Genomic DNA, 25,933 nt, shown 5'->3' with positions numbered 1-25,933 from the left:
ACACCATTACCAGATTGGTATGTACATGCTATTGTGGCAATTATCTATTTACTAGATTGTGACAGTTGAGCTCTACCTTTGTGCTGTCATTCTTCCATTTCTTTTTTCTTAATGATTATAATGTAATGCACTATCTGGTTTTACCTTTATACAATTTCTATATAGGTAATAACTCCAATTATCCTCTTTTCTACTATTTTAAATATTAACTTTTCACACTGTGTGTTTATATTATCAACAGACCGAGCAAGTATTACTTTCTAAAGAGCAAGAGCGTGCATTAGCGGTTCAGGCCAGGGATGAAGCCATGAATGAAGAGAAAAGGCTCAGGCAGCAGATTGACACTTTCAAGGAGACGGAGGGACATACTGTGAGTGACACTAAGGAATATACATTGGTAAATGTAGCAAATTAATTTTGTCTAGTTCTTTCCTATAACATTCTTCAATTTCTGCATACGATATAGAAAGCCATCGTTCAGCAGAAACTGTCTGATGTGTGTGAGGAGAGGACTAGAATGTCTGAAACGTTAGAAAATGTTTTGTCTTCTCACGCCAAGCTCCAGAAAGACCTAGAAACACTACAAACAGAATTAGGACGGAAAGATAATGACCTGCTATGTTTACACAAAGACAGGTAATGTATGAAGCACTAATTAATTGATACCCTGATAAATGTATGTAAAGAAGAAGAAGCTGTTAAAATAGTGACAAATACAAGATTTCATAGGCAGAAGTTAATAGAGTACAGTTTAGTGTTTTGGTTTTGTTTTGTTTTTTTTGCTTCTTTGCTATAGGCCTCTAAAATATGATGACACTAGTCACTAGGTCCTGTCCTGATGACCACTGCTTTTTAAATGTAAAATATGTCATGTTGTTCTAGTAACCTCTTCAGATGGACTGTCTCCAATCACTTGTGGCAGAATGGAGGGATCAACCTAGGAATACAATGTCTTGAGACAAATGATCTGACCAGAAGAATGATCCATTCTCACCTTAAGGGTCCCGTTACACATAGCGACGTACCAGCGATCCGACCTGGCAGGGATCGCTGGAATGTCGCTACATGATCACTGTTGAGCTGTCAATCAGGCAGATCTCCACAGTGACCTGTGCAATGACAGATACCTGTACACTCAGAACTGGCGCTCGTTGGTCTCCCGCCGTCAAACGCGCTGATGCATGCTGCATAGCGGGACACCAACGAGCAAAAAATGGTCCTGATCGTTTTGTCACAATCAGCGACCTCACAGCAGGGGCCTGCTCGCTGCTGCTTGTCACACACAGCAATATCGCTGGCGAGGTCGCTGATATGTCACAAAACCTGTAACATTTCAGCGATCTCTCTATGTGTGACGGGGGCTTTATAATGGTCAGCTATCTACTGAAATCATGTTGGCCTCATCAGGTTTGGGACATTTCAAAAGCCAAACACCTATGCCACAGCTCATAAGTGGAGGCTATTATGCATATACATACTGTAAATTATAGTAACACCAAAAAAGAAAAATATGCAAGCCAGTAGTTGATCAAATTTTATTGAAGATACATAAAAAAACAAAGCAGTAAAACATGAAACCCCCTCAGGGACAGGTGATGAAAACTGCGGGGACACCTGGCAGCCTCCCCTATATATTGACCAGTAAAAAGAAAACGCAAGTGGAGGGGTTTTACCGATCAAGATATAGGGGAGGTTGCCAGCTGTCCCCGCAATTTTCCTTACCTGTCCTTGAAGGGGTTTCATGTTTTACTGGTCATTATTGTTTTTTATGTATCTTCAATAAAATGCCAAACTATGCATCAGAATACTAGAATTTGTTTGTTTTCCCTTTATTTGCAAAACCTTGAAAAACAATACTATACTGAACAAAAATATAAACACAACACTTTTGTTTTAACTCCTATTTTTCATGAGATGAACTCAAAGATCTAAGACTTTTTTATATACACAAAATTCCCTTTCTCTGACACCTCATTAGGGGACACAGGACCATGGGTGTTATGCTACCTATCCATAGGAGGACACTAAGTAGATGCAAAAGCATAGCTCCTCCTCTGCAGTATACACCCCCTGGCCGGGCCAGGCAACCTCAGTTTTAGCTTAGTGTCTGTAGGAGGCACTTCCTTTCAAGGTTTGTTATTTTTTGAGGGCGACGGTTTCCTTTTGGGACCGATCTCCCACTACCATCAACGGGCGGGAACGTGGAGTGTCACCTCCACGTACCCCCCTCCTGCGACGCTGGATCCTGGGCTGGACGACGGGTTCCACAGACACCGATTTTCCAAAGCCCAGGTTAGAGGCCTGTGCCCCTATAGCCTAATTCCTCAGCCCTGGTTGGGTTCTGGGTTGAATATGGCACCAATTCCTCAGCCCCTCTTTGCAGGCTCTGAGTTGAATATGGCACCGGTGTGACCGGACACAGCAAGCTGACTCTGCTATTTTCACTGCCTAGACTGAAGTAGTGGTTAAGGTGAGATCCCCCACTGACTGGTTTCCCAGACAAAGGGAGAAAAGACGGTGCAGGGAAGGCTCCCAGGACATTTACAGTATTTATTATGAGAAAGTCCCTTGCTGATTGCAAGGAGGAGAGCCCCAAGGATCCTGCACACACAGTGTTAACTTTTCTCTAGCTTGCTGGCTGGAGGAGGGGGGAAGTTACTCGCTGTTTGCAGAAAGTCCTGCACAGATAATTTACCGGTGGCAGGGGGAGGGCTCAGGGACTCACACTGTTTATTTGCTCTGTTTTATTTGCTCTAGCAGAAAAGCCGGCTGATAACCACCAGTGACAAACTGTGAGCTTACTGGAGGGAGAGGGAGGAAAACTATCAGAAGCTCCCTTCCCGCCGTTTTTTACTACCTACAGCAGAGGGGGGCACACTGACTTCTTCGCGCTCTTTTAGCGCTAAGCCCCCCCCCCCCCTGCGGCCGCGATAAGCCCTGCCACCCCAGGAAAGCATGCGAAGATCTCCATAGAGATTACTCATTCCTGAGGACAGGGCCATCGGCTGACTCTGGTGAGGTGCTTGCTTCACTTGCAGCTCTGCTGACCATTGCTCCCCCTCCTGGCATACTCCTATTAGGAACATGCAGAATTCTAAGGGCACTAAGAGTGCTAAGGCCCACATAGTCTATTATTCAGCCTGCACTGCCTGCCACGCTGAGCTACCTCTTATCTCTGTGAGTCTTGTGCCCCTACAGCCCCCCGAGACCCCCCTGCCACCACCGCCGCAACCGAGCCTAGGGCTCCCAGCCTACCGGAATGAGCACAGTTTCTGTCCCAATCCATGGAAAAACTGTCACAGAACCTGGTGCTGGCTATACAATGTCGTCCTCCACACCCTTCTGGGTCCCTGGACGGAACGCAGCCTGAGGATACCCCTATGGAGGATCCTTCTGAGGTAATCCGGGCACATGCTTCACCGGTTGCAGGGATCAGGAAAAGAGCACACGGCCGGGTGTCTCCAGTGGGCTCTCCCTCGGGAGCACACAGGGCAGGCTCTCCCACACGCTCCACGGCTTCTGAAGAGCTGGAGGAGGGAGAATGCTGTTTGTACCAGGATGATTCCTTGGTTTCACCCTCCCCAGATGATCAAACTGCAATAGACTCCCTTATAGCAACAATCAACCAAACTCTGCATGTGGAGGATCCCCCATCCTCTACCACTGACCATGCGGTCTCCTTTAAGAGGGCAAGGAAACCCCAAAAGGTTTTCGCTGATCACCCAGAGTTTCAGGATATCCTCACAAAGCAAAGGGAGAAGCCTGACAGGCGCTTCGGTAACTGAAAACTCATGGAGTCCCGGTACCCTTTTGCCTCACCTGCCCCTAATGGCTGGGCCGATCCGCCCTCGGTCGACCCCCCGGTCTCCCGCCTTACCACAAAGACGCTCCTGTGTTTACCCGATGGTTCCTCCATCAAGGACCCGACAGACAGACAGGTGGAGCACCTCGCCCGCCCTGCTTTTGAGGCTTGCGGGTTCCTCCCTCTCGCCCTCCTTTGCCTCTGTGTGGGTCGCCAAGGCGATCTCGGTCTGGGCAGAATCCCTTAACACTTCGCTTGAGGAATCCCAGTTCACTCATACCTTCACAGAGGTAACAGCTCAACTTGCCGCTGCGGCGGAGAACCTCATGCTGGCCTCCATGGACGCTGCTACCTGCGCAGCGTTTGCCTCCTCAAATACCATAGCCATCCGTAGAGTTCTCTGGCTCCGACAATGGCGAGCGGACTCTGCCTCCAAGAAGTCTCTCACGGGCCTTCCTTTTTTTTCCAGACCGATTGTTTGGCGAACGTCTGGACAAGCTCATCTCTGACGCCACGGGAGGAAAGAGTACCTCCCTCCCCCAGCTGAAGTCCAGGAAGTCCTTCACCAGACGTCCACAGTCCTCATTCCGCTCCTTTCGGAACTCATTTGGTTGGTCGACATCCCGTGCTGTCCCCGCCACCTGCCGCGGACTACGCAGGGACCGACCTCAGCTCTCCCCGAAACCCACTTCGTCATGGCAGCCTAGACCGAAACAGTCCAGGACTAGGAAGACTCGGCCACGACATTTTCCCCCCTCATGACTCCTTCGGCGCCCCAGAAGACAGACTCATTGTAGGAGGTCGACTGCGGCTCTTTCATCACATCTGGGCTGCCGCCTCAGACGACAAATGGGTGCGAGACCTTGTGTCTTCCGGTTACCACATAGAATTTCGGACCCGACCCCCGAGTCTGTTCTTTCTCTCAAACCCACCAAAGACTCAAACAACGCGAAGCTTTTTTCTCAGTAATCCACTTGCTCCAAACAGCAGGAGTGATAATACCTGTCCCAGACGACGAGAAGTTCGGGGGGTTTTATTCCAACCTCTTTGTGGTCCCCAAAAAGGGTGGGTCAGTTCGACCCATCCTGGACCTCAAACACCTAAACAAACATGTGCACGTATGGAGATTCAGAATGGAGTCCCTAAGGTCCATTATTGCATCCATGGTCGAAGGGGAATTCCTCGCCTCCATAGACATCAAGGACGCATACCTGCACATACCCATCGCCCCAGATCACCAAAAGTTCCTCCGCTTCGCAATTCAGGACTCCCACTTTCAATTCGTAGCTCTACCATTCGGCCTTGCCACCGCACCAAGGGTCTTCACCAAAGTCATGGCGGCCGCCATGAGCGTCCTTCACGCCAGGGGAGTAGTCGTTCTCCCTTACTTGGACGACCTCCTCATCAAGGCCCCCTCCTTCCGCGACTGCTCAACCAGCGTACAGATCACTGTGGACACCCTATCCCGCCTAGGGTGGCTAGTGAATCTCGACAAATCATCCCCGATCCCATCACGATCCATCACCTTCCTGGGCATGTCCCTGGACGAAGCGGTACGCTGCCTTCTACGTCCTCCGCTCCATGCAATTCAGCATGAAAGTGCTCGGCAGGATGGTGGCGGCTATGGAAGCAGTACCCTTTGCTCAGCTGCACCTCCGCCCACTGCAGCTAGCCCTTCTAGCGGCCTGGGACAAGAGCCCCTTCTCCCTGGACAGACATCTTCACCTGACGCCTTCAGTCAGGTACGCACTCCGCTGGTGGCTTCGGTCCTCATCCCTATCGAAGGGGAGATCTTTTCTCCCAGTGAACTGGCTGGTCCTGACCACGGACGCCAGCCTCCTAGGCTGGGGGGCAGTGTACGGGCACCACACTGCTCAAGGATGTTGGACGCCCCAGGAGTCTTTCCTACCCATAAACATCCTGGAACTCCGCGCGATCTTCCTCGCGCTCAGAGCGTTCTGCCCTCTGCTAGCGGGTCGTCAGATTCGAGTCCAATTGGACAATGCGAAAGCTGTAGCCTTTATCAATCGGCAGGGGAGCACCCGCAGCAAAGCGGCTTATCTCGAGGCCCACAAGATCCTCAGCTGGGCCGAATCGACGGGATCAGTATCAATGGTAAACATACCGGGGGTAGAGAACTGGGCAGCAGACTTTCTAAGTCGCAAAGGCCTGGACGCCGGAGAATGGTCTCTCCACCCAGATGTTTCTACACATCTGCACTCGCTGGGGCACACCAGACGTGGACCTAATGGCCTCAAGGTTGAATGCAAAGGTACCCGCATTCATAGCCAGGTCACGCGACCCGCAGTCCATCGGCGCGGATGCTCTAGTCTGCTCCTGGCACCACTTCCGCCTGCCTTACATATTTCCACCTCTACCCCTGCTGCCGCGGGTAATCAGGAAGATCAAGGCAGAGGGAGTCCCGGTGATACTGATAGCACCGGACTGGCCCAGGCGCACCTGGTACGCCGAATTAGTACAAATGCTCACAGACGCACCGTGGCGACTTCCAGACATCCCAGACTTGCTAACCCAAGGGCCCATTTCCCATCAGAACTCCAGAGCCCTGAAGCTGACTGCATGGCCATTAAGACCTGGGTATTAACAAGAGCGGGATTCTCCCCCGCGGTTATTTCCACCATGATCAGCGCCCGAAAGCCTGCTTCATCCCGCATTTACCACCGTACGTGGAAAATCTTCCTTTCATGGTGCAGGGAAACTAACGCCCAGCCTATGCCTCTGGCCATCCCCAGAATTCTCGACTTTCTACAGTCTGGCTTGCTTTCACCAGGACAAGGTGGTTCTGCGCCCCCTTCCGGATTTCCTTCCAAAGGTTCTTACCCCGTTTCATTTGAACGAGGACATTGTTCTGCCTTCCTTTTGTTCACACCCGGTTCCTAGGGTGGAAAGGTCTCTGCATTTGTTAGACCTCGTCAGAGCTCTCAGATATTACATATCCAGGACAGCCCCCTTTAGGAAAACGGACTCTTTGTTCGTCATTCCTGAGGGGCCTAAGAAGGGACAGGCAGCTTCAAAGGCGACTCTGGCTCGCTGGATTCGCTCTGCGATCCAGGAAGTCTACCGCTTGCAACTCAAGCCCATTCCTAGTGGGCTGCGGGCTCATTCCACGCAAGCAGTTGGCGCTTCGTGGGCCATTCGGCATCAGGCTTCAGTGGATCAGGTGTGTAAGGCTGCGACCTGGTCTAGCCTACAGACGTTTTCAAAGCATTACAGAGTCCATACCCAGGTTTCAGCTGAGGCAAATCTGGGTAGGAAAATTCTGCAAACGGCAGTAGAGCACCTCTCTCAGTAGGCGCTCCAGGCTGTCTGGGACTGTTTCCTAGTCCTTGGGTTGTGTTGTCTTCTTTTATGTTTCCCACCCATGGACTGCTTTAGGACGTCCCATGGTCCTGTGTCCCCCAATGAGGCGTCAGAGAAAAAACGGATTTTTGTGTACTCACCGTAAAATCGTTTTCTCTTAGCCATCATTGGTGAACACAGCACCCACCCTGTTTCCTGTTTGGCCTTGGTTCTCTCAGTACCTTATTTGGTTATGAATCTTCTTTTCTCATGTTCCTCTGTTAAGAAGTTTTTACTGTTTTTTTTTCTCCTACTGCTTGTGTACTAAAACTGAGGTTGCCTGGCTCGGCCAGGGGTGTATACTGCAGAGAAGGAGCTATGCTTTTGTATCTACTTAGTGTCCTCCTATGGATAGGCAGCATAACACCCATGGTCCTGTGTCCCCCAATGATGGCTAAGAGAAAACGATTTTACGGTGAGTACACAAAAATCAGTTTTTTTCTCTCAAATATTGGTTAGTTTTCTCTATATCTGTGTTAGTGAGCACTTATCCTTTGCCGAGATAATCCATCCACCTCACAGGTGTGGCATATCAAGATGCTGATTAGACAGCATGATTATAGCACCGCTGCATTAGGGTACCGGTTCACTAAACGACGTACCAGCGATTCCGACCACGATACGGCCTGGTCAGGATCGCTGGTGCGTCACTGGTGAGCTGTCAATCAGGCAGATCTCACCAGCGATCAGCCACCAGCGACTCGTATAACGATGCTACACTTGGTAACCAGAGTAAATATCGGGTAACTAAGCAAAGCGCTTTGCTTGGTTACCCGATATTTACCCTGGTTACCAGCGTACACCGCTTAGCGCTGGCTCCCTGTACATGTAGCCAGGGTACACATCGGGTTAATAATCAAAGACCTTCGTTGGTCTCCCGCCATCAAACACGCCGATGTGTGCTGCACAGCGGGAGACCAACGAGCAAAAACTGAACCAGAACAGTGTGTAATGATCAGTGATTTCACAGCAGGGGCCTAGTCGCTGCTTAGTGAGTGTTTTTATTCACAACCGACAAAAATTGCAAAATGTGAACCCTGACACAAAAGCAACAAACCAACGTTTCGGTTTATCAGACCTTTCTCAAGGTAGTTGCTTATAATAGAGACGCAGAGGTATACGGGTCACAGGGACAGTCGTCAGGGTAGAGGGTAAGTGGAGGGCGTCACATTCAGCATTAAGCGGTATCAGAATGGTGGTGATGTGAGGATTAAACACAGAGGCAGAGGAGGCCTCCTCTGCCTCTGTGTTTAATCCTCACATCACCACCATTCTGATACCGCTTAATGCTGAATGTGACGCCCTCCACTTACCCTCTACCCTGACGGCTGTCCCTGTGACCCATATACCTCTGCGTCTCTATTATAAGCAACTACCTTGAGAAAGGTCTGATAAACCGAAACGTTGGTTTGTTGCTTTTGTGTCAGGGTTCACATTTTGCAATTTTTGTCGGTTGTGAATAAAAACACTTGCATTCAAATTTTCCTCACCTCTCTTATTGAGTGCTCGGGTTCCCCATTACTTGTTACTAATTTATTACCCGATAGCACCTATCTGTAGCAGTTGCAGCCGGACTTTTCTGTATTTAGTCGCTGCTTAGTGTCACACATAGCGAGATCGCTGATGAGGTCACTGGTTCGTCACAAAACCTGTGACTCAGCAGCGATCTCGCTATGTGAGAAGTACCCCTTAGGCTGGCTACAATAAAAGGCCCTTCTAACGTGCAGCTTTATCACATAGCACAATGCTACAGAAGTCGCACGTTTTGAGGGAGCGTGCTTAGCATGCTGGCTGCAGGAATGTCCACCAGAGCTGTTGTCCATGAACTGAATGTTGATTTCTCCACCATAAGCCATCTCCAAAGTCGTTTGGGAGAATTTGGCAGTACATTCAACTGGATTTACTGCCAAAGGTTAAAAGTGAAAGACACACTTAACCTTTTCTAATAAGATACTTTGGTTCAGTTCACATCTGTAACATCAGGTTTTAATAGAGTCTGCAATCAGATGACTCAAGTATTAAAAAAATAAAAATTAGTAGCTAAATTATTTATGCAAATGAATAGCCTTGTATTAAGGCCCCCATACACATTAGATTGCTTTTGGCCCAATAAGTGTTTGGCTGATGGCTATCTTCCCAGACTTCCCCATACAAGATACGTTCAGTTTAGCCAAGTACTCCTATGCTCTCTGAGAGCTGTTTCCTCTGGCAGCATCTTATTTTTCAGACCAGAAGGATCAGCTATTGGAAATCCCAAGAGGGTGGATCCTTCTCTGCACAGACATAATGTCTTAGGGTAGAGTCGGGAGGCCCCATACACATTAAACAATATCAGTTGGCACATCTGACTTTAGACTGTATGAAGGACTCTAGCCCTTTCTTACAGTAACTTTATCCATAAAAATAATTCTTTATTTATCTATTATGTTAATGGGTTTCTTGTCTTCTATGTTTCTTCTCAGGTCTCAGAATCGGAAGCGCGTTGAGAGACTGAAGGCTGAACTTTTAGAATGCAATGCAAAGCTACACACTACAGAGTGCCAGCAACGAGAAGTAAGTCTTGTTATTTCTGAGGTGTACTTTATTAGCAGAGATTGCCATTTGCTTTATTTTATTTTACAACCAGATGGAACCATTGCAGAAATACGTTGAAGTTGCTCGTGAGGATAACCGAAAGCTCGCCCATACATTGAACCTGACTCTACAGAAAAACTCAACTTTACAGAATCATGTCAACGAACTACAAAAAGCTCTACAAAGCAAAGAATTACAAGAAAAGCAAATAATTCTGAATCAGTAATATCACTGTGATTCTAAAATATATTTATTATGATGTACATATATACACAGAGCTTACGAAGATCGTCTTGGTTTCTTTGTAGAGCAAAAGCTGAAGATGATTACAACATAAAGGAAAAGTTATTCGGTGAGAAACTTGTATCACTTAAGAAACAGCACCAGGTGGAGAGCAAGGAAGCAAAGAAAGTGGCAAGAAAAGAGCTTACAGAGGTATCTCCTGTTTGTTTCATTAGCACTATGCTTTCATTTTCATCCCTTGTTGCCATATTTTTTTGGGGGGGGGGGATTCAGTCAGTTATGTAAAGCATGTCTCATACAGCAAGTAGAACATGTGCCTGGTATTATAAAATGTGCTGCTCCAAATGAACCATTTAATCGTGTGTCATTATAATTGTAACATAATAGTGCATTCATTCTCCACTTGCAGTTTTTGGAGGATTGTCTCCATCGTAAATTGCTGCATAGGTGTTAAGAGACAAACATCGCCCATTGGATCCCATGAAAGATACAAAGGATTTCTTTTTTAAGGGATACCTCCATATAGTATAGCAAACTCAAACATAAACTCTATTTTTCTATAACAAACTACAACCAGGAATCATGATTTCTTTGTCGCTCCATTGGGAGACCCAGACAATTGGGTGTATAGCTACTGTCTCCGGAGGCCACACAAAGTATTACACTTTAAAAAGTGTAACCCCTCCCCTCTGCCTATACACCCTCCCGTGCATCACGGGCCCATCAGTTTTTTGCTTTGTGTTGAAGGAGGCACACATGCACACAATGCTCCACATTTTAGTCAGCAGCAGCTGCTGACTATTTCGGATGGAAGAAAAGAGGGCCCCTAAGGGCCCCCGGCATGCTCCCTTCTCACCCCACTGAGTCGGCGGTGTTGTTAAGGTTGAGGTACCCATTGCGGGTACAAAGGCAGGAGCCACATGCCGTTTTCCTTCCCCATCCCTTAGGGGCTCTGGGTGAAGTGGGATCCTAACCGGTCATCCAGGCACTGGGACCGGGCTCCCTCCGCAGCCCCTGGTGGTATCTGCCGGACAGGAGACTGAGTATCGTCAGGGACAAGGCCCTGCAACTACAGGTACTCTGTGTCCCCTTTGGGACGGTGCATGGAGCACCTGGGCCTCAGACGCTGCAACGCCTGCAGTGTTGTTTTTTTGTCCGGGACTACCGCGCCGACAGTGCCTGCTTGCCGGCCGCGGTTTTTACTTTAGTCCCCGGCTTTTGCGGCCTAGTACATTAAACGCCCGCCCCCGGGCCTGCCAGTCAGGGGAAGGGCGGGACGGTCGGTCTGACGCCGACAGTGAGGGCTGGAGCACACATTGCTGTCCTCCTCCCCCCTCACTAATCCCTATGGGGCACCAGTTCCCGCACTTTTGTAAGTTACGCCCACGGCTACCTCCTCCCCTGTGAACGCCGACAGCCATGTTTTAACACATCCTGCCGGTGGAGGACTTCTGGCTGCAGCTCTGGGAGACCCGAGGCAGGGAATCTGGTGGCCACACACCGCTGGAGCGGTTGGTAAGCCACACCGGTTACCGGTGCTGGTACCCCTAGGGTGCTGAACTGTATATAGATACATTATATTTGTATACTTTCTTTATCGTTCCTATGGGAGACCCAAACCATGGGTGTATAGCTACTGCCCCCGGAGGACACACAAAGTTACTACACTCAAAACGTGTAGCTCCTCCCTCCTAGCATATACACCCCCTGCTAGCCAGTCCTAGCCAGTTTCATGCTTTGTGTCTGGAGGATCAACACACACACATGCATCCTTTTTTGATTTTTCATTTTTTCTAAAGATTTGGAAGAAAAGCGGGTCCACTGGACTCCCGGCATGTCCCTTCTCACCCCCCTGGCGGCGGTGCTGTTAAGGTTGACTTCAGGGCAGGAGCCCTTCATGCCGCGCTCCTTCACCATCCCTTAGGGACTCTGGCTTGAAGTTAGAGCCAACACGGTTCTCACTGCCTTGCAGGAGACCGGTCTCCATCCGCAGCCCTTTTGCAGGACCCTGCTGGACGGAGCACTGACCCCCACCCCACAGGGACTGGGCCCTGCGTCTCAAAGCTAAGTATAGAGACGTTATTCAGAGGGTCCTTCTGCAATGTGGGGCACTTTTATTGTGGGGGACAGTGATTTACTTTGATAATGCTGCTTTTTACTGGGTTTCCGGCCGGTTCCACGGTTTTTACTGAGAACCGCGCCGATGATGCCTGATTGTCGGCCGCATGCATAACTCTAGGCCCCGGCTTCAGCCGCGGCCTAGTTTCGTTTCGTTCCCCTGCATGTCAGTCATGCAGGGGGACACTGCAGCGCCGCCCGCCGGCCGCTCTGCACAGGGGAGGACACTCCTTTTTGAGGAGATGATTCCCTCCCCTGTACATCTCCTTAGCCCTCCGATTCCCGCTCCTGGGTTAACCCCCGCCACCCCCCCCCTCACTCTGGCGCCATTTTCTCAGCGTTCTTAGAACACTGGTCGGCGCTGGCTGCTCTGCAGTGCAGAGGGAGTGAATATCTGGCTGGGGGTCCAGGCTTGGAATCCGGAGGGCACTCATAATAGCGGCCTGATAAGTCACAACCTCTGGTTGTGCACTTTTATACACTCTCAGGGCGTTCTGAAGGAGTTAATTCTTTATTATAGAACCTCCTCCTCAGCAGCATGTCTCACTCTAGGAGCTAAGCTCCAGGGCTGTACACTACATGTTCTGCATGTAAGCTTATAATGTCTGAACCAGCACAGACCCACACTGTAATGGTTCTTATGTGGTGGTGCCTCACCTGGAGTCTTCCCAGGCTGAACCCCTGTCTTGGGTATTCTAGACATTCTAGACAGAGCCCCCACCTCTGCAGCATGTCACAGAGCGAGGCTGCAGGCTGTTTTTATTATCCACTGCAGGTAGTCTCGTACGGCTGTACCGAGCTCATAACCACTGTGGCCCCTCAGCTTGGAGGCTCATTAACCCTTTAGTGACGGAGCTAATTTTCACCTTAATGACCAGACCAAATTTTGCAATTCTGACCAGTGTCACTTCATGAGGTTATAACTCTAGAACGCTTCAACGGATCCCGGTGATTCTGAGATTGTTTTTTCGTCACATATTGGACTTCATGTTAGTACCAAATTTAGGACAATATTTTTTGTGTTTATTTATGAAAAAAATTGAATATTGGCAAAAATTTTGAAAATTTAGCAATTTTCAACTTTTGAATTTTTATACCGTTAAACCAGAGATTTCTGTGACACAAAATAGTTAATAAATAACATTTCCCACATGTCTACTTTACATCAGCACAATTTTGGAAACAAAATTTTTTTTTGTTAGGAAGTTAGAGGGGTTCAAAGTTTATCAGCGATTTCTCATTTTTACATCAAAATTTACAAAACCAGTTTTTTAGGGACCACATCACATTTGAAGTGACTTCAATAGGCCTAGATGACAGAAAATACCCAAAAGTGACACCATTCTAAAAACTGCACCCCCCAAAGTACTCAAAACCACATTCAAGAAGTTTATTAACCCTTCAGGTGCTTCACATGAACAAAAGCAATGTGGAATGAAAAAAAGCAAAAATTAAATTTTACCTAAAAATGTTGCTCTAACCCAAATTTATTCACTTTTAGAAGAAATAACACAACAAAATGGACCCCAAAACTTGTTCCCCACTTTCTTATGAGCGCGCCGATACCCCACATGTGGTCAGAAACCTCTGTTTGGACAAATGGGAGGGCTCGGAACAGAAGGAGCAATATTTGAATTTTGGAAAGCAAATTTGGCTGAAATAGATTGCGGGCACCATGTTGCATTTACAGGTCCGCTAAGGTACCTAAACAGAAGAAATCCCTCACAAGTGACACCATTTTGGAAACTATACCCCTCAAGGCTTCTATCTAGGGGTATAGTGAGCATTTTAGATCCACAGGTACTTCACAGATTTTGTTAACGTTACGTTGTCATATTGAAAATTTTAATAATTTTCTCAAAAATGTTGCTTTAGCATCAATTTTCTCACTTTTTCAAGAGGTAATTCCAAAAATTTGACCTCAAGGTTTGTTAACCACTTTTTTATGAGCGCGGTGGTACCTCACATGTGGTCTGAAACCTTTGTTTGGACAAATGGGAGGGCTTGGAACGAAAGGAGCAATATTTGAATTTTAGAAAGGAAATTTGCCTGAAAAAGATTGCGGGCACCATATCGCATTTGGAGGTCCCCATAGGTACCTAAACAGCAGAAACCCCGCACAAGTGACCCCATTTTGGAAACTAGGCCCCTCAAGGAATTTATCTAGATGTTTGGTGAGTACCCTGAACCCTCAGGTGCTTCACAGAATTTTATAACGTTGAGCCATGAAAAAAAAAAAATAAAATTTTACCACAAAATTGTTATTTCAACCAGGTAGCTTTTTTTTTTACAAGAGTAAAAGGAAAAAATTCAGCATAACATTTATTGTGCAATTTCTCCTGAGTTTGGCGATACCTTATATGTGGTGGAAATCAACTGTTTGGGCGCATGGCAGGGCTCGGAAGGGAAGGAGTGCCATTTGACTGCAAAATTGGCTGGAATCAATAGCGGACGCCAGGTTGCATTTGGAGAGCCCCTGAGGTGCCTAAACAGTGGCGGTCCCCCACAAGTGACTTCATTCTGGAAACAAGACACCTCAAGGCTTTTATCTAGGTGTATAGTGAGCAGTTTGAATCCACGAGTACTTCACAGAATTTGATAAGCTTAGGTTGCCATATTGAAAATTTTCATTTTTTTCACAAAACTGTTGCTTTAGCATCAAATTTCTCACTTTTTCAAGAGACAACAACAAACCGTGGACCCCACAGGTTGTTATCCAATGTCTTATGAGCACAGGGATACCCCACATGTGGCCAAAAACCTCTGTTTGGATAAATGGGAGGGCTTGGAATGGAGGGAGCACCATTTGAATTCTGGAAAAGTTGAAATAAATTGCGGGCACCATGTCACATTTGCAGGGCCCCTTGGGTACCTATACAGCAGAAACCCCCCACAAGTGACTCCATTTTGGAAACTGGATTTTATTCAGGAGTATAGTAAGCATTTTGAATCCACAGGTACTTCACAAAAATGTTGCTGTAGCAACAAATGTCTCACTTTTAGGCTATGTGGCCATGATCCAGCGACACGGCGTCTAGTACACAGTGTCAGCCTTCCTGCAGAGATGTGAGTGTTGTCCACGGGAGAACGCAGCTGCCCATGCCCACGATTTGGGTTCAGGCTGCTGTGGAGCTCTATGCTACCTGCAGAGAACACTCATCTCCGCAGCATAAATTGACATGCTGAGGCTCGGGAAGCTGCGCCACAGGTCGGTTTATGCTGCGGAGAAAAGAAGCACATTGGGCATGAGATTTCTAAAAATCCTTCCACTGTGCTTCTACTGCACAACGCAGCGCTATGGACGCAGGGAAAACACTCTGCGCCCAAAACGCTGCAAACCCTGATTGTGGGCACACAGCCTAAAATGCTACAATGGATGAATGGATAGATGTCAAACATATATAACGTCCCACCCCCTGCATATTCTAAGCTGGCGCCCTTTAGTGCCTTTCATGTGGCACTAAAGGGTGCCTAGCCTTGTATTTAGCCCCCCAAAAAATTAATAATTAAAATAAACGACGTGGGGTCCCCCCTATTTTTGATAGCCAGCTAGGGTAAAGCAGACAGCTGTAGCCTGCAAACCACAGCTGACAGCTTCACCTTGTCTGGTGATCAATTTGGAGGGCTCCCCAGGCGTTTTTTTTAAAAAAAAAAAAACGTGGGGTCCCCCCCAAATTAGATCACCAGCCAAGGTGAAGCGGACAGCTGGGGTCTGGTATTCTCAGGGTGGGAAGAGCCATGGTTATTGGACTCTTCCCAGCCTAAAAATAGCAGGCCGCAGCCGCCCCAGAAGTGGCGCATCCATTAGATGCGCCAATCCTGGCGCTTCGCCCCAGCTCATCCCGCGCCCTGGTGCGGTGGCAGACGGGGTAATATATGGGGTTGATACCAGCTGTAATGTCACCTGGCATCAAGCCCTGGGGTTAGTGATGTCACGGCATCTGAACAGATACCCGACATCACTAACCCAGTCAGTAATAGAAAAAAAAAGACAAAAAAAAAATTTATTTGAAAAAACACTCCCCGAAACATTCCTCTTTTACCAATTTATTGAAAATAAAGAAATTCCGGTCGCTGTAATCCATTTTGGAGGTCCCACGCCGACTCTGGATCTTCTAGAATATGGGGGGCACGTTCAGGGAACGTATCCCCCATTTTCTGGAAGAGCAAGCTCTCCATGAGCAGTGTGGGTGCAGTAATCTGAGAATACTGCACTCACACTGCCCCGGTCCAACCTAGGGCAGAGTGACCTGCAGTAACCTCATTCCAGAATATGAGGGGCACGCTCACAGAACGTACCCCCCATTTTCTGGAACAGCAGTCTCTCCATGTGAGGAGTGTGACTGCAGATTACCGCACTCACCCTCCCCCGGTCCACAGTGGAGTAGCTTGTGCAGTTGCGACGTCAGCAGGATCCCTGCTTGCAGGGATCCAGCTGACAGCCGCTGTCTGCGCATGCGCCGCCAGCTTTGAAGAAGGAGGCGGCGATCGCGGGCCCGGAGCACCAGCAGCCAGGTAACGTATAACCGGGGGCTGGGGGGGGGTGACGGGGGGTGACCTAGTGGGACCTGGGGACACCTTTCTGCCGCATGTGACGTGTCACATGCGGCAGAAAGAGCAGAATGAAGGCGGCCGCGCGCTGTGCGCCGCCATCTTCCACGCTCCGGAGGGGGGAGGGGGGTGGTGGCTCTGGAGAACCGGAGGGGGCTCCGGTGACCAGAGGGCTCCGGTGGACCGGTGGAGGGGTCAGGGGGAGGACATTTCCCTCCGATCTGAAATGTTTGATCATTTCAGATCGGAGGGAAATGACTGCAGAGCCGGCGCCGGCGGCAGTTTTCTGTGCGCTTCGGCGCCATTTTGGATGTCCGGTGGGGGTAGGGGTGGGGGTGGGGGGACTCTCCGGTACCGGGGGCTTTGGGGGCACTAGGGGGTTAGATTTCTTTCTCATCTGACATGTTTGATCATGTCAGATGAAAAAGAAATCAGTTTTACCGGCCATTTATTTTTTTTTCATGTGTTCGTCGGTATACAGTGTATACCGCCGATCACATGATCGGGGTCCAAAAAAAACACCCCGATTCATAATCTGGGGGGTCTCAGCTACCCCCGGTAGCTGAAACCCCCGAGATTTTCGGTCGCTGGGGGGCGCTACAGGGTTTTTTCGGGCCGCCGCTTTAAAGCGGCGGAACAGAATAAGTACCCTGTTTTGCCGCCGCTTTAAGTCGTACGGCCGTCGTTATGAGGTTAATGGTCCCTCCAGCTGCTCCGGTTTCGGTGGCTGACCCCTGGGGGAATCTTATTTCCAGGGGTCGGCTGTCCCGGCATCTGCTGTGCATGCAGCCCCCTTCTCAGGGCGTTTTCTGCTTCAGCTCGCTCATCAAAGCTCACAAGGGACTCTCCTTCTGGGCTCAGACCCCGTCCTGACAGGGAGACGCAGGGTCCCCTGTCCTCCCCGTCCCGCAGCTCCGATTACGAGCTGACTCACTGGACGGGGAGGATGTCTCTACCAGGGGCTAGGACGCTACTTTATGTACATTGATCCGTTGTACTGGACCTCCATCCGCCTGTATCAGGGGAGTATTCCCCGCTGGCAGAAAGGCATCAGTATACCTTTAACAGGATGAGGAGTGTGTTCCTTAACCACTCCAGTTTTCAGCCCGCTGTGTTCAAGCCCACAGTCCTGCAGACCCCACAGCGGGGTTCTGCTGCCTGTCTCCCCCTCCCATCAGAGGTGGTCAAGGAGTGTACTCATTCGCCAAGGGTGGCCACTCCGGTGTCTAGACTTTCAGCCCGGATAGTTGTATCAGTGGCTGACGGCACCTCTAAGGATCCCACGGTACATTAATTTTGTACTGGACCTCAATCCGCCGGAGTTACCTTATCTAGGTGAACACAACGTGTGTTCCTTAACCACTCCAGTTTTCAGGCCCCTGTGACCAGCCCAGGGTCCGCTCTGACAGTCGCTTCCCATGAAGCGTGATTCTGAGGACTGTGTTTCCCCTGTCCACCAATGGTGGTCAAGAAGTGGGCTCATTCACCTCAGGTGGCTCAGCCCAGACCGTTATGTCAGTGGCTGATGGCTCCTCACTTAAGGTTTTGCGGTCCGCCCGGTTGTCCTTTTGGCCAAGTCGGTATGGGGGCGGCAGGAGCTTCGTTCTCCTCAGCTTTACAGCAGTGCGGTTTTTTTGTACCTTCTCTGCTTCTCTGGAGGAGATGCATTCCCTCACAGGGACTCTATGCCCAAAACGGTTGCCTGAACTTCCAGACTTCAGTCTTTTCATCCTATGCCAGGTCTGCCATGCTGGACACCGCACGGCGGTGGTCTTGGCTACTTTCCTCGCTATCCGCAGGCTCCTGTGGCTTCGGAGGGTCCAGTTTCCTCGGAACCAACTGGATGAAATTAAGGAAGCTCGTGGCGGGGAGTGTTCTTCCTTGCCACAAACCCAAACCAGGGAACCTGTCCAGGGCAGGAATCAGTTGAGGTTTCGGTGGTTTCCGTTCCTCCGTCTGATCGTCCTCTAGCTCGGCCTAGGTTCATAGAACCAAATGGCTCGAGGCTGCGTCTTCAGAAGACTGCAGGAGATGCTGCCACTGAGTCAGCTTCCTCCGAGCTATCTAGCCACGCCAACAACCTCCTTGGTCGGTGGCAGGCTCTCTCCACTGGCGACGTGGGTTCTAACACGTCTCCGTTCAGTGGGGGCGGGATTATATCTCCCATGGCCACAGGATGGAATTCTGTCCACCCGCCAAACAGATTTTTTCTGTCAACTCCTCCCGGCTCCAAGGCTGCCGCCTTCTCACAGGCCGTGGCATTTCTTGCAGGCCAATGGAGTAATTGTACCGGTTCCCGACTGGGAACGGTTCTGAGATTTTTGCTTAAATCTATTCCTAGTCCCCGAAGAGGGCGGTGCCTTCCGACCTGGATCTTTTACCTTTTCAAGCATGGTCAGGTGTGGCGTTTTCTCATGGAGTCTCGGTTTTGTTCCGTGTGTTTTTTCACCGGATCAATTAAGAACCCAAGGAGATTCCCTAGCAGCCATCGGCATCAGAGATGCCTATCTGCAGGAGTCAATCGCAGTTTCACACCAGCGTTGACTACGTTTTGACAATCGGAGTGGTCCAATTCGTGGCTCTTCCCTTGGGGTTAGCCACGGCCCCTCGAGTATTCTCATTGGGGCAGCTGTGATTAGGGTCCTGCACCCCTAGGGATTGGCAGTGATCTTTTGCCCTGGACGGCCTTCTTGTCGGGGCTTCATCCAGTGCTGACTCTTAGCAGAGTGCTTCGCTCACTCTCGCCACTCTAACCTTTTCGGGTGGCTTGTCTTTCTGTCCAAGTCCACTCTGACTTCGAACCAGAGGTTCTCAGGGACGCAAGTCGAGACTCTGTCGGCACTTGTGAAGGTGCTCTTAGTCGATCAGTAGTCCCTCCGCTGGCGGTCGACGTCGTTCTATCAGACACCATATACAGGTGCTGGTCAGACGGTGGCGTCAATGGAAGCGATTCCTTGCCCAGTTTCTCCTGCGTCCTCTGAGACTGGATGTTTTCCGCTGTACAAGCGAACTCCCTCCTCCCACGGGGTGGTGGCTTCGCCACTGACCAGGGGCTTGTTTCAGTGGTGGCTTCGGCCACTCTGTCTCAGGGGCGCTCCTTAACCTGGCCCCGTCCTGGGTGATCCTCACCAGGATGCTAGCCTATCCGCCTTGGGAGCAGTATATCTCCACCGTGGAGCGCAGGGCGCTTGGACTCTGTCCGAATCAGCCCTCTGGATCAATGTGCTGGAAATCAGAGCTGTATTTCTAGCTCTCTAAGCCTTCACCATCTGTTGGCGGCTAGGCACATTCGAGTCCAGTTGGACAACGTGACAGCTTTTTCCTACATCAGCTTCCAGGGCGGGACACTCAGCCGCCTGGCAATCTTGGGGGCTCAACATTCTTCAGTGGACAAGGGACTCCTAGTCCACCGTATCCGCAGCCCACATCCTAGATGTGAAAACTGCGAGGCAGACTATTTCAGCTGTCCAACCGTGGTCCACAATCCTCAGGTTTTGCGGTAGACACACTGGTTCATGTTTGATCCCAGCTTCGTCTCTTTACGTATTTCACCCTCTACCTCTTGTCCAGAGTCCTGCGCAAGATCAGTAAAGGGGGCCGTCGGGTCATTCTCATACTCCAGACTGACCCAGGCAGGCTTGGTACTCTGACCTGCTCCTTATGTCCGTTGGGTTGCCATGGCATCTTCCGGACCGTTCAGACCTTTTCTCAAAAGGTCCGTTTTTCCGTCAGAATTCTGGATTCTCAGATTGACGGCGTAGCTCTTGAGTCCTGGATCTTGGCGACTTCTGATAGTCTACAGCTAGGATTATCCCTCATTAAGGGACAGGTCTCGGCTCTGTCAGTATGTGCCAGCGGCGTATCGTCCGGCTGGCTCCGGTGCGCTCCTTTAAGGGCGCATCTCACATCATTCCGCCTTTCCGGCGGCCTATGGAGCCCTGGGACCTTAATCCGGTCCTCCCGGTTCCCGGAAACCCCCCTTTGCGCCTCTTGGGGAGGTTTCTTTGTTTCATCTTTCACAGAAAGTAGTCTTTCTAGTGGCTATAATTTCCCGCCAGAGAGTTCTGGCTGCACTCTCTCGGAGTCACCCCCTTTTTTGGTCTTTTGCATCAAGACAAGGTGGTCTTCATCCGACTCCGGACTTTTTTCCCTAAGGCGGTTACTGCTTCCACCTTATCCGGGGCAATTTTCCTGCCTTCCTTTTGTCCGGCTCCTGTTCATCGCTTTGAGGAAGCGTTGCATATCCTGGATCTGGTGCGGGCGCTCCGGATCTATGTGTCTCGCACCGCCGTTATTAGGCGGTGCACCTCTCTCTGGTGCTGACTGCTAGTCAGCGTAGCGGTCTCTCGGCATCTAAGCCGACCCTGGTTCGTTGGCTTAGGTCGGCCATTTCCGAGACCTACAAGTGTACTCAAGTGCCTTCCCCGCCGGGGATCAGAGCACATTTGATCAGACCTGTCGGCGCCTTTTTGGGCTTTCAGGCACCAGGTTACGGCTCAGTAGGTCTGTCAGACTGTAGCTCGAATTAGTCTGCATACTTTTTCGAAGCACTACCCAAGGCATGCTCATGCTTTGGCAGACGCGGGCTTGGGCAGACGCATTTGTCCGGCGTCTGTCGCTTCTCAGTTGTCTGTTTATTCCCACCCATGGACTGCTTTTGAACGTCCCATGGTTTGGGTCTCCCATAGGAACGATAAAGAAAAAGAGAATTTTGTTACTTACCGTAAATTCTTTTTCTTATAGTTCCGTCATGGGAGACCCAGCACCCTCCCTATTGCCTGTTGGCAGGTTTCTTGTTCCGTGTGTCTTCACCGGCTGTTATTGTTGTAGACAGAGGTTCCGGTTCTTCCGGATTTTACTCTGTCTCTTCTTGTGGGTGGATGTCCTCCTTCAGCTTTTGCACTAAACTGGCTAGGACTGGCTAGCAGGGGGTGTATATGCTAGGAGGGAGGAGCTACACGTTTTGAGTGTAGTAACTTTGTGTGTCCTCCGGGGGCAGTAGCTATACACCCATGGTTTGGGTCTCCCATGACGGAACTATAAGAAAAAGAATTTACGGTAAGTAACAAAATTCTCTTTTTTTCCGGTTCAGCTATACTGTTCACCTGTGGCTATATACCCTCAGTGATCACGCTCCTGGGAGACAACAGCATGTCGTTCACAAGGAGCAAGGGGGCCAAGGCACAGGGTTATTTTGCTACCTGTACCTCTTGTGCGGCTATGTTACCTGCAGGTTCCACCTACCCTCACTGTGAGCAATGCTCGGCCCCTGTGGCACTCGCTCAGCCGGAGCCTGAGGCACTAGGGGGTCCCTCGGCCCAGGTAGAACCGCCGGCCCCCCCTGTCCAGATGGCAGGGACAGAGTTTGCTGTTTTAGCCGACAAACTCTCTGAGTCGCTTTCTCATTCCATAAAGTGTAAAGAATCCGGCACACTCAAAAATTGATTTCAACAGATGATATTTCGTTTCAATGATTTTATTGTTCTTGTGAGGATATCAAAAACGTAATGTGTGTACAAGTCCAACGTTTCGACCAAAACATATGGTCTTTTTCAAGGACTACGAAACAGAAAACAATATATCAGATAAGGTAATTTGCATTAGGTAAAAAATATATGTGGAGAGCTGTTACATGATCTCATATAAAATTTATATACCCCAATGTAAAAGAAAGAGAGCAAAGAAAAACAGGGATTACACTGAATTTCATCACAAGAACTCACAATTTTTATATAAAGTGACAGTAATATTTCATTACGGTAGTATACATCAGATTTTCAATGAAAATAATAATAATAACAAACAAATAACAAAGGAAGTTTATAGAGTAACACCAACCTTAAAGGTTATGGTATGGTATGTATCATGTGAGATATTCACTTTCGTGTATTTTATGTTACTCTTATAGCCTAGGACCAAAAGAAGGAAAGATCAGTGATCATATGGGAATATGGTTGAATATATGACGGGAATGAGGTCATGTGAGTTATCAAAAGGACAAAGTCTCTACAGGGAATAAGTATAGTTACCTTAGTACCCTCACTTAAGTAGATAGAATGACTAACGTCCTCTTTTCTGGATAAAGTTTGGCAGAAAAGCTGTATAATTAATGACATACAGAGCAAATATAAGACATATATATGTGCAAATGACATGAGTAGTATGTTTGATGTTATCATACAGAATGTGAATAGATTCCCTTACGTGCCTGGTCATCTAACAATCCAGGGTAGGAGAAAACAATATGTTGGGCAGAATGATAAACCCTTTTGTAATACCTTAATTTCTAATGGTGATAGATTATATGATGATATGTTATAAACAAGACTCATCGTACCTGAGACCGTGTCTGGACTTGATAAGGTATTGATGTCCCCGTGGCGCCTCCTCTTACTGCGCCTCGTCTTCCTTTTGGGCCCTGTCTGGGTCCCAAAAAATGACTTGAGCGGGTCTGATATTGTTCTGAGTCCGAGCCAGATGAATTGGAGAAGCGGTTTGTTCTGGTGCGGTATCCGGATGAGTCCTCTGTGGAGCGCCATCTATACACACGGTTGTTGTTATAGTCCTCTTGGTCTCTAATAAATTTTATTCTTTTTCTTGTTTGAAGAGTTTTTTGAAACTCCTCAATGATTTCTTTAGTCTTGGTCCTTATCTTATCCCACTCTGTGCTTGGAAGCGTATTGGTCAGTTGTTCCTCTATAGAAGCAATTTTGAGATTGGTATCTTCTATCTCTTTATGTAAATATTCTATCGTCAGTATAATGACATCCATGGAGCATTTATTGAGAATGCTTTCATACTTCTGACAGTACTCCTGATTATCCGCAAATAGGGTGGGTCGCAGTTGTACTCTCAGTCCTCTGGGAATTCTCTGGACTCTGTGATATTCCGCGAGGGTCGTACAGTGTAAGCTTAGTGCTTTTTCTTTTCTGAGTTCTTTCTCGTAATCACGTGATCTGATCTCGTCAGATGGTACAGATAAAAACGTGTTTGGTATATTAACCTTTGATAAGATATTCGTGACTTCCTCAGTATTGTACGAGAACGTAGTGAATGACATTGATAAAAAATGACGGATAGGAGCCCAGGACAAAAAAATAGTCCAATGTAATAGAAATGCCTGGCTCACTCAGGATGAAAAGCTTAAGGTGCTCGGAAAAATATATGTCCAAAAAGTGAAAGAATCCGGCACACTCAAAAATTGATTTCAACAGATGATATTTCGTTTCAATGATTTTATTGTTCTTGTGAGGATATCAAAAACGTAATGTGTGTACAAGTCCAACGTTTCGACCAAAACATATGGTCTTTTTCAAGGACTACGAAACAGAAAACAATATATCAGATAAGGTAATTTGCATTAGGTAAAAAATATATGTGGAGAGCTGTTACATGATCTCATATAAAAATCTCCTCACCTATCTCATTATACACAGCGAATGAACTGCCTTCTGTGCGCGCGTTGTCCGATAATCGGACAGGGCGTGCACATGACGCACTCATTCTCAGTTTCTTTTTCCCCCCTGCCACTCACATCTTACATGCCGAGTGATGTGCCCGATGCGCACGCGCCGCCAGATAGGGGCGGCGCGTGCGCGATGTGCGCCTCGCTCGGTACACACTTTCCCCCAGCCACTCACACCCCACACGCCGAGTGATGTGCCCGATGCGCACGCGCCGCCTGACAGGGGCGGCGCGATGTGCGCCTCGCTCGGTAAACACTCTCCCCAGTGACGCCTGATCTGACCTGCCGCGCATGCGCCCTCCGGATACCACGGGGGGCGCCTGCGCGTCATGCACTCCAGGCCTCGCTCTCATACACTGACCAGGAAGCACACAAGACGCACGCCGGCCTCCTTAATTACCACAGAGTATATTTAACCCAGTAGCGGCAGCCACTAGTCACCACCAGGCACCTGTGGGCACCACGTTTTTCAGGACATTTAAGAGGTATGTGTTTGGACCGGATCCCTTTATCTCTGTGTATTTTATACACTAAATCCCCTGTACTTTATTTCATATAACAGGCCCCACCTGCATACCTAGGATTTTTCCCCATTATCTCACATTGTGGGTAAGCTCTCTTTCACCCTTGTCTTTGATATAATATTTAGTTCACATTTTTATACTATGTCCTGCTCCTACCCAGGTGCCCTGTTACGCCTATTCAATTGAATCCAGTTCAGCCTACAATAGATGCCACACATAGGCAAGCTAACTACAGGTGATCATTTTATCTCTGCTATCTTGTTGCGGATACCTCTAGTATACTGATGTGTCTTTTGGTAATATGGCAGCTACTCGTATCTATATGTCGCTTTTCTCTTTGTACATTTTAGATCATGAGCTATAGGTATATTCACCTGTGGATTTATCCTAATTAAATTGCTGATCCTCTCATGAGTGAAAAAAATTTTTTTGACACATCCTATGAGGAATATTGTTTTCTCCTACCCTGGATTGTTAGATGACCAGGCACGTAAGGGAATCTATTCACATTCTGTATGATAACATCAAACATACTACTCATGTCATTTGCACATATATATGTCTTATATTTGCTCTGTATGTCATTAATTATACAGCTTTTCTGCCAAACTTTATCCAGAAAAGAGGACGTTAGTCATTCTATCTACTTAAGTGAGGGTACTAAGGTAACTATACTTATTCCTTGTAGAGACATTGTCCTTTTGATAACTCACATGACCTCATTCCCGTCATATATTCAACCATATTCCCATATGATCACTGATCTTTCCTTCTTTTGGTCCTAGGCTATAAGAGTAACATAAAATACACGAAAGTGAATATCTCACATGATACATACCATACCATAACCTTTAAGGTTGGTGTTACTCTATAAACTTCCTTTGTTATTTGTTTGTTATTATTATTATTTTCATTGAAGATCTGATGTATACTACCGTAATGAAATATTACTGTCACTTTATATAAAAATTGTGAGTTCTTGTGATGAAATTCAGTGTAATCCCTGTTTTTCTTTGCTCTCTTTCTTTTACATTGGGGTATATAAATTTTATATGAGATCATGTAACAGCTCTCCACATATATTTTTTACCTAATGCAAATTACCTTATCTGATATATTGTTTTCTGTTTCGTAGTCCTTGAAAAAGACCATATGTTTTGGTCGAAACGTTGGACTTGTACACACATTACGTTTTTGATATCCTCACAAGAACAATAAAATCATTGAAACGAAATATCATCTGTTGAAATCAATTTTTGAGTGTGCCGGATTCTTTACACTTTTTGGACATATATT

At 48.1% G+C, this 25,933-nt stretch overlaps 1 protein-coding gene across 6 annotated transcripts in view; it reads left to right on the top strand.

The window, feature by feature from the left end:
• CCDC150 (coiled-coil domain containing 150) overlaps positions 1 to 25,933 on the top strand; it is a 209,808-nt gene that overhangs the window by 144,299 nt on the left and 39,576 nt on the right. For all 6 annotated transcript variants that reach the window (XM_075340359.1, XM_075340362.1, XM_075340361.1 and 3 more), the window contains 5 exons: positions 242 to 370; positions 467 to 636; positions 9,625 to 9,715; positions 9,789 to 9,958; positions 10,045 to 10,171. In XM_075340359.1, the coding sequence (XP_075196474.1) occupies positions 242 to 370; positions 467 to 636; positions 9,625 to 9,715; positions 9,789 to 9,958; positions 10,045 to 10,171 (687 nt within the window). The remainder of the gene's footprint in view (positions 1 to 241; positions 371 to 466; positions 637 to 9,624; positions 9,716 to 9,788; positions 9,959 to 10,044; positions 10,172 to 25,933) is intronic.

The sequence above is a fragment of the Anomaloglossus baeobatrachus genome, chromosome 3 (assembly GCF_048569485.1).
Source record: "Anomaloglossus baeobatrachus isolate aAnoBae1 chromosome 3, aAnoBae1.hap1, whole genome shotgun sequence".
NCBI classification, from domain to species: domain Eukaryota; kingdom Metazoa; phylum Chordata; class Amphibia; order Anura; family Aromobatidae; genus Anomaloglossus; species Anomaloglossus baeobatrachus.
The sequence above is the reverse complement of the archived record's forward strand: the minus strand, read 5'-3'. Positions and strand labels throughout refer to the sequence as shown.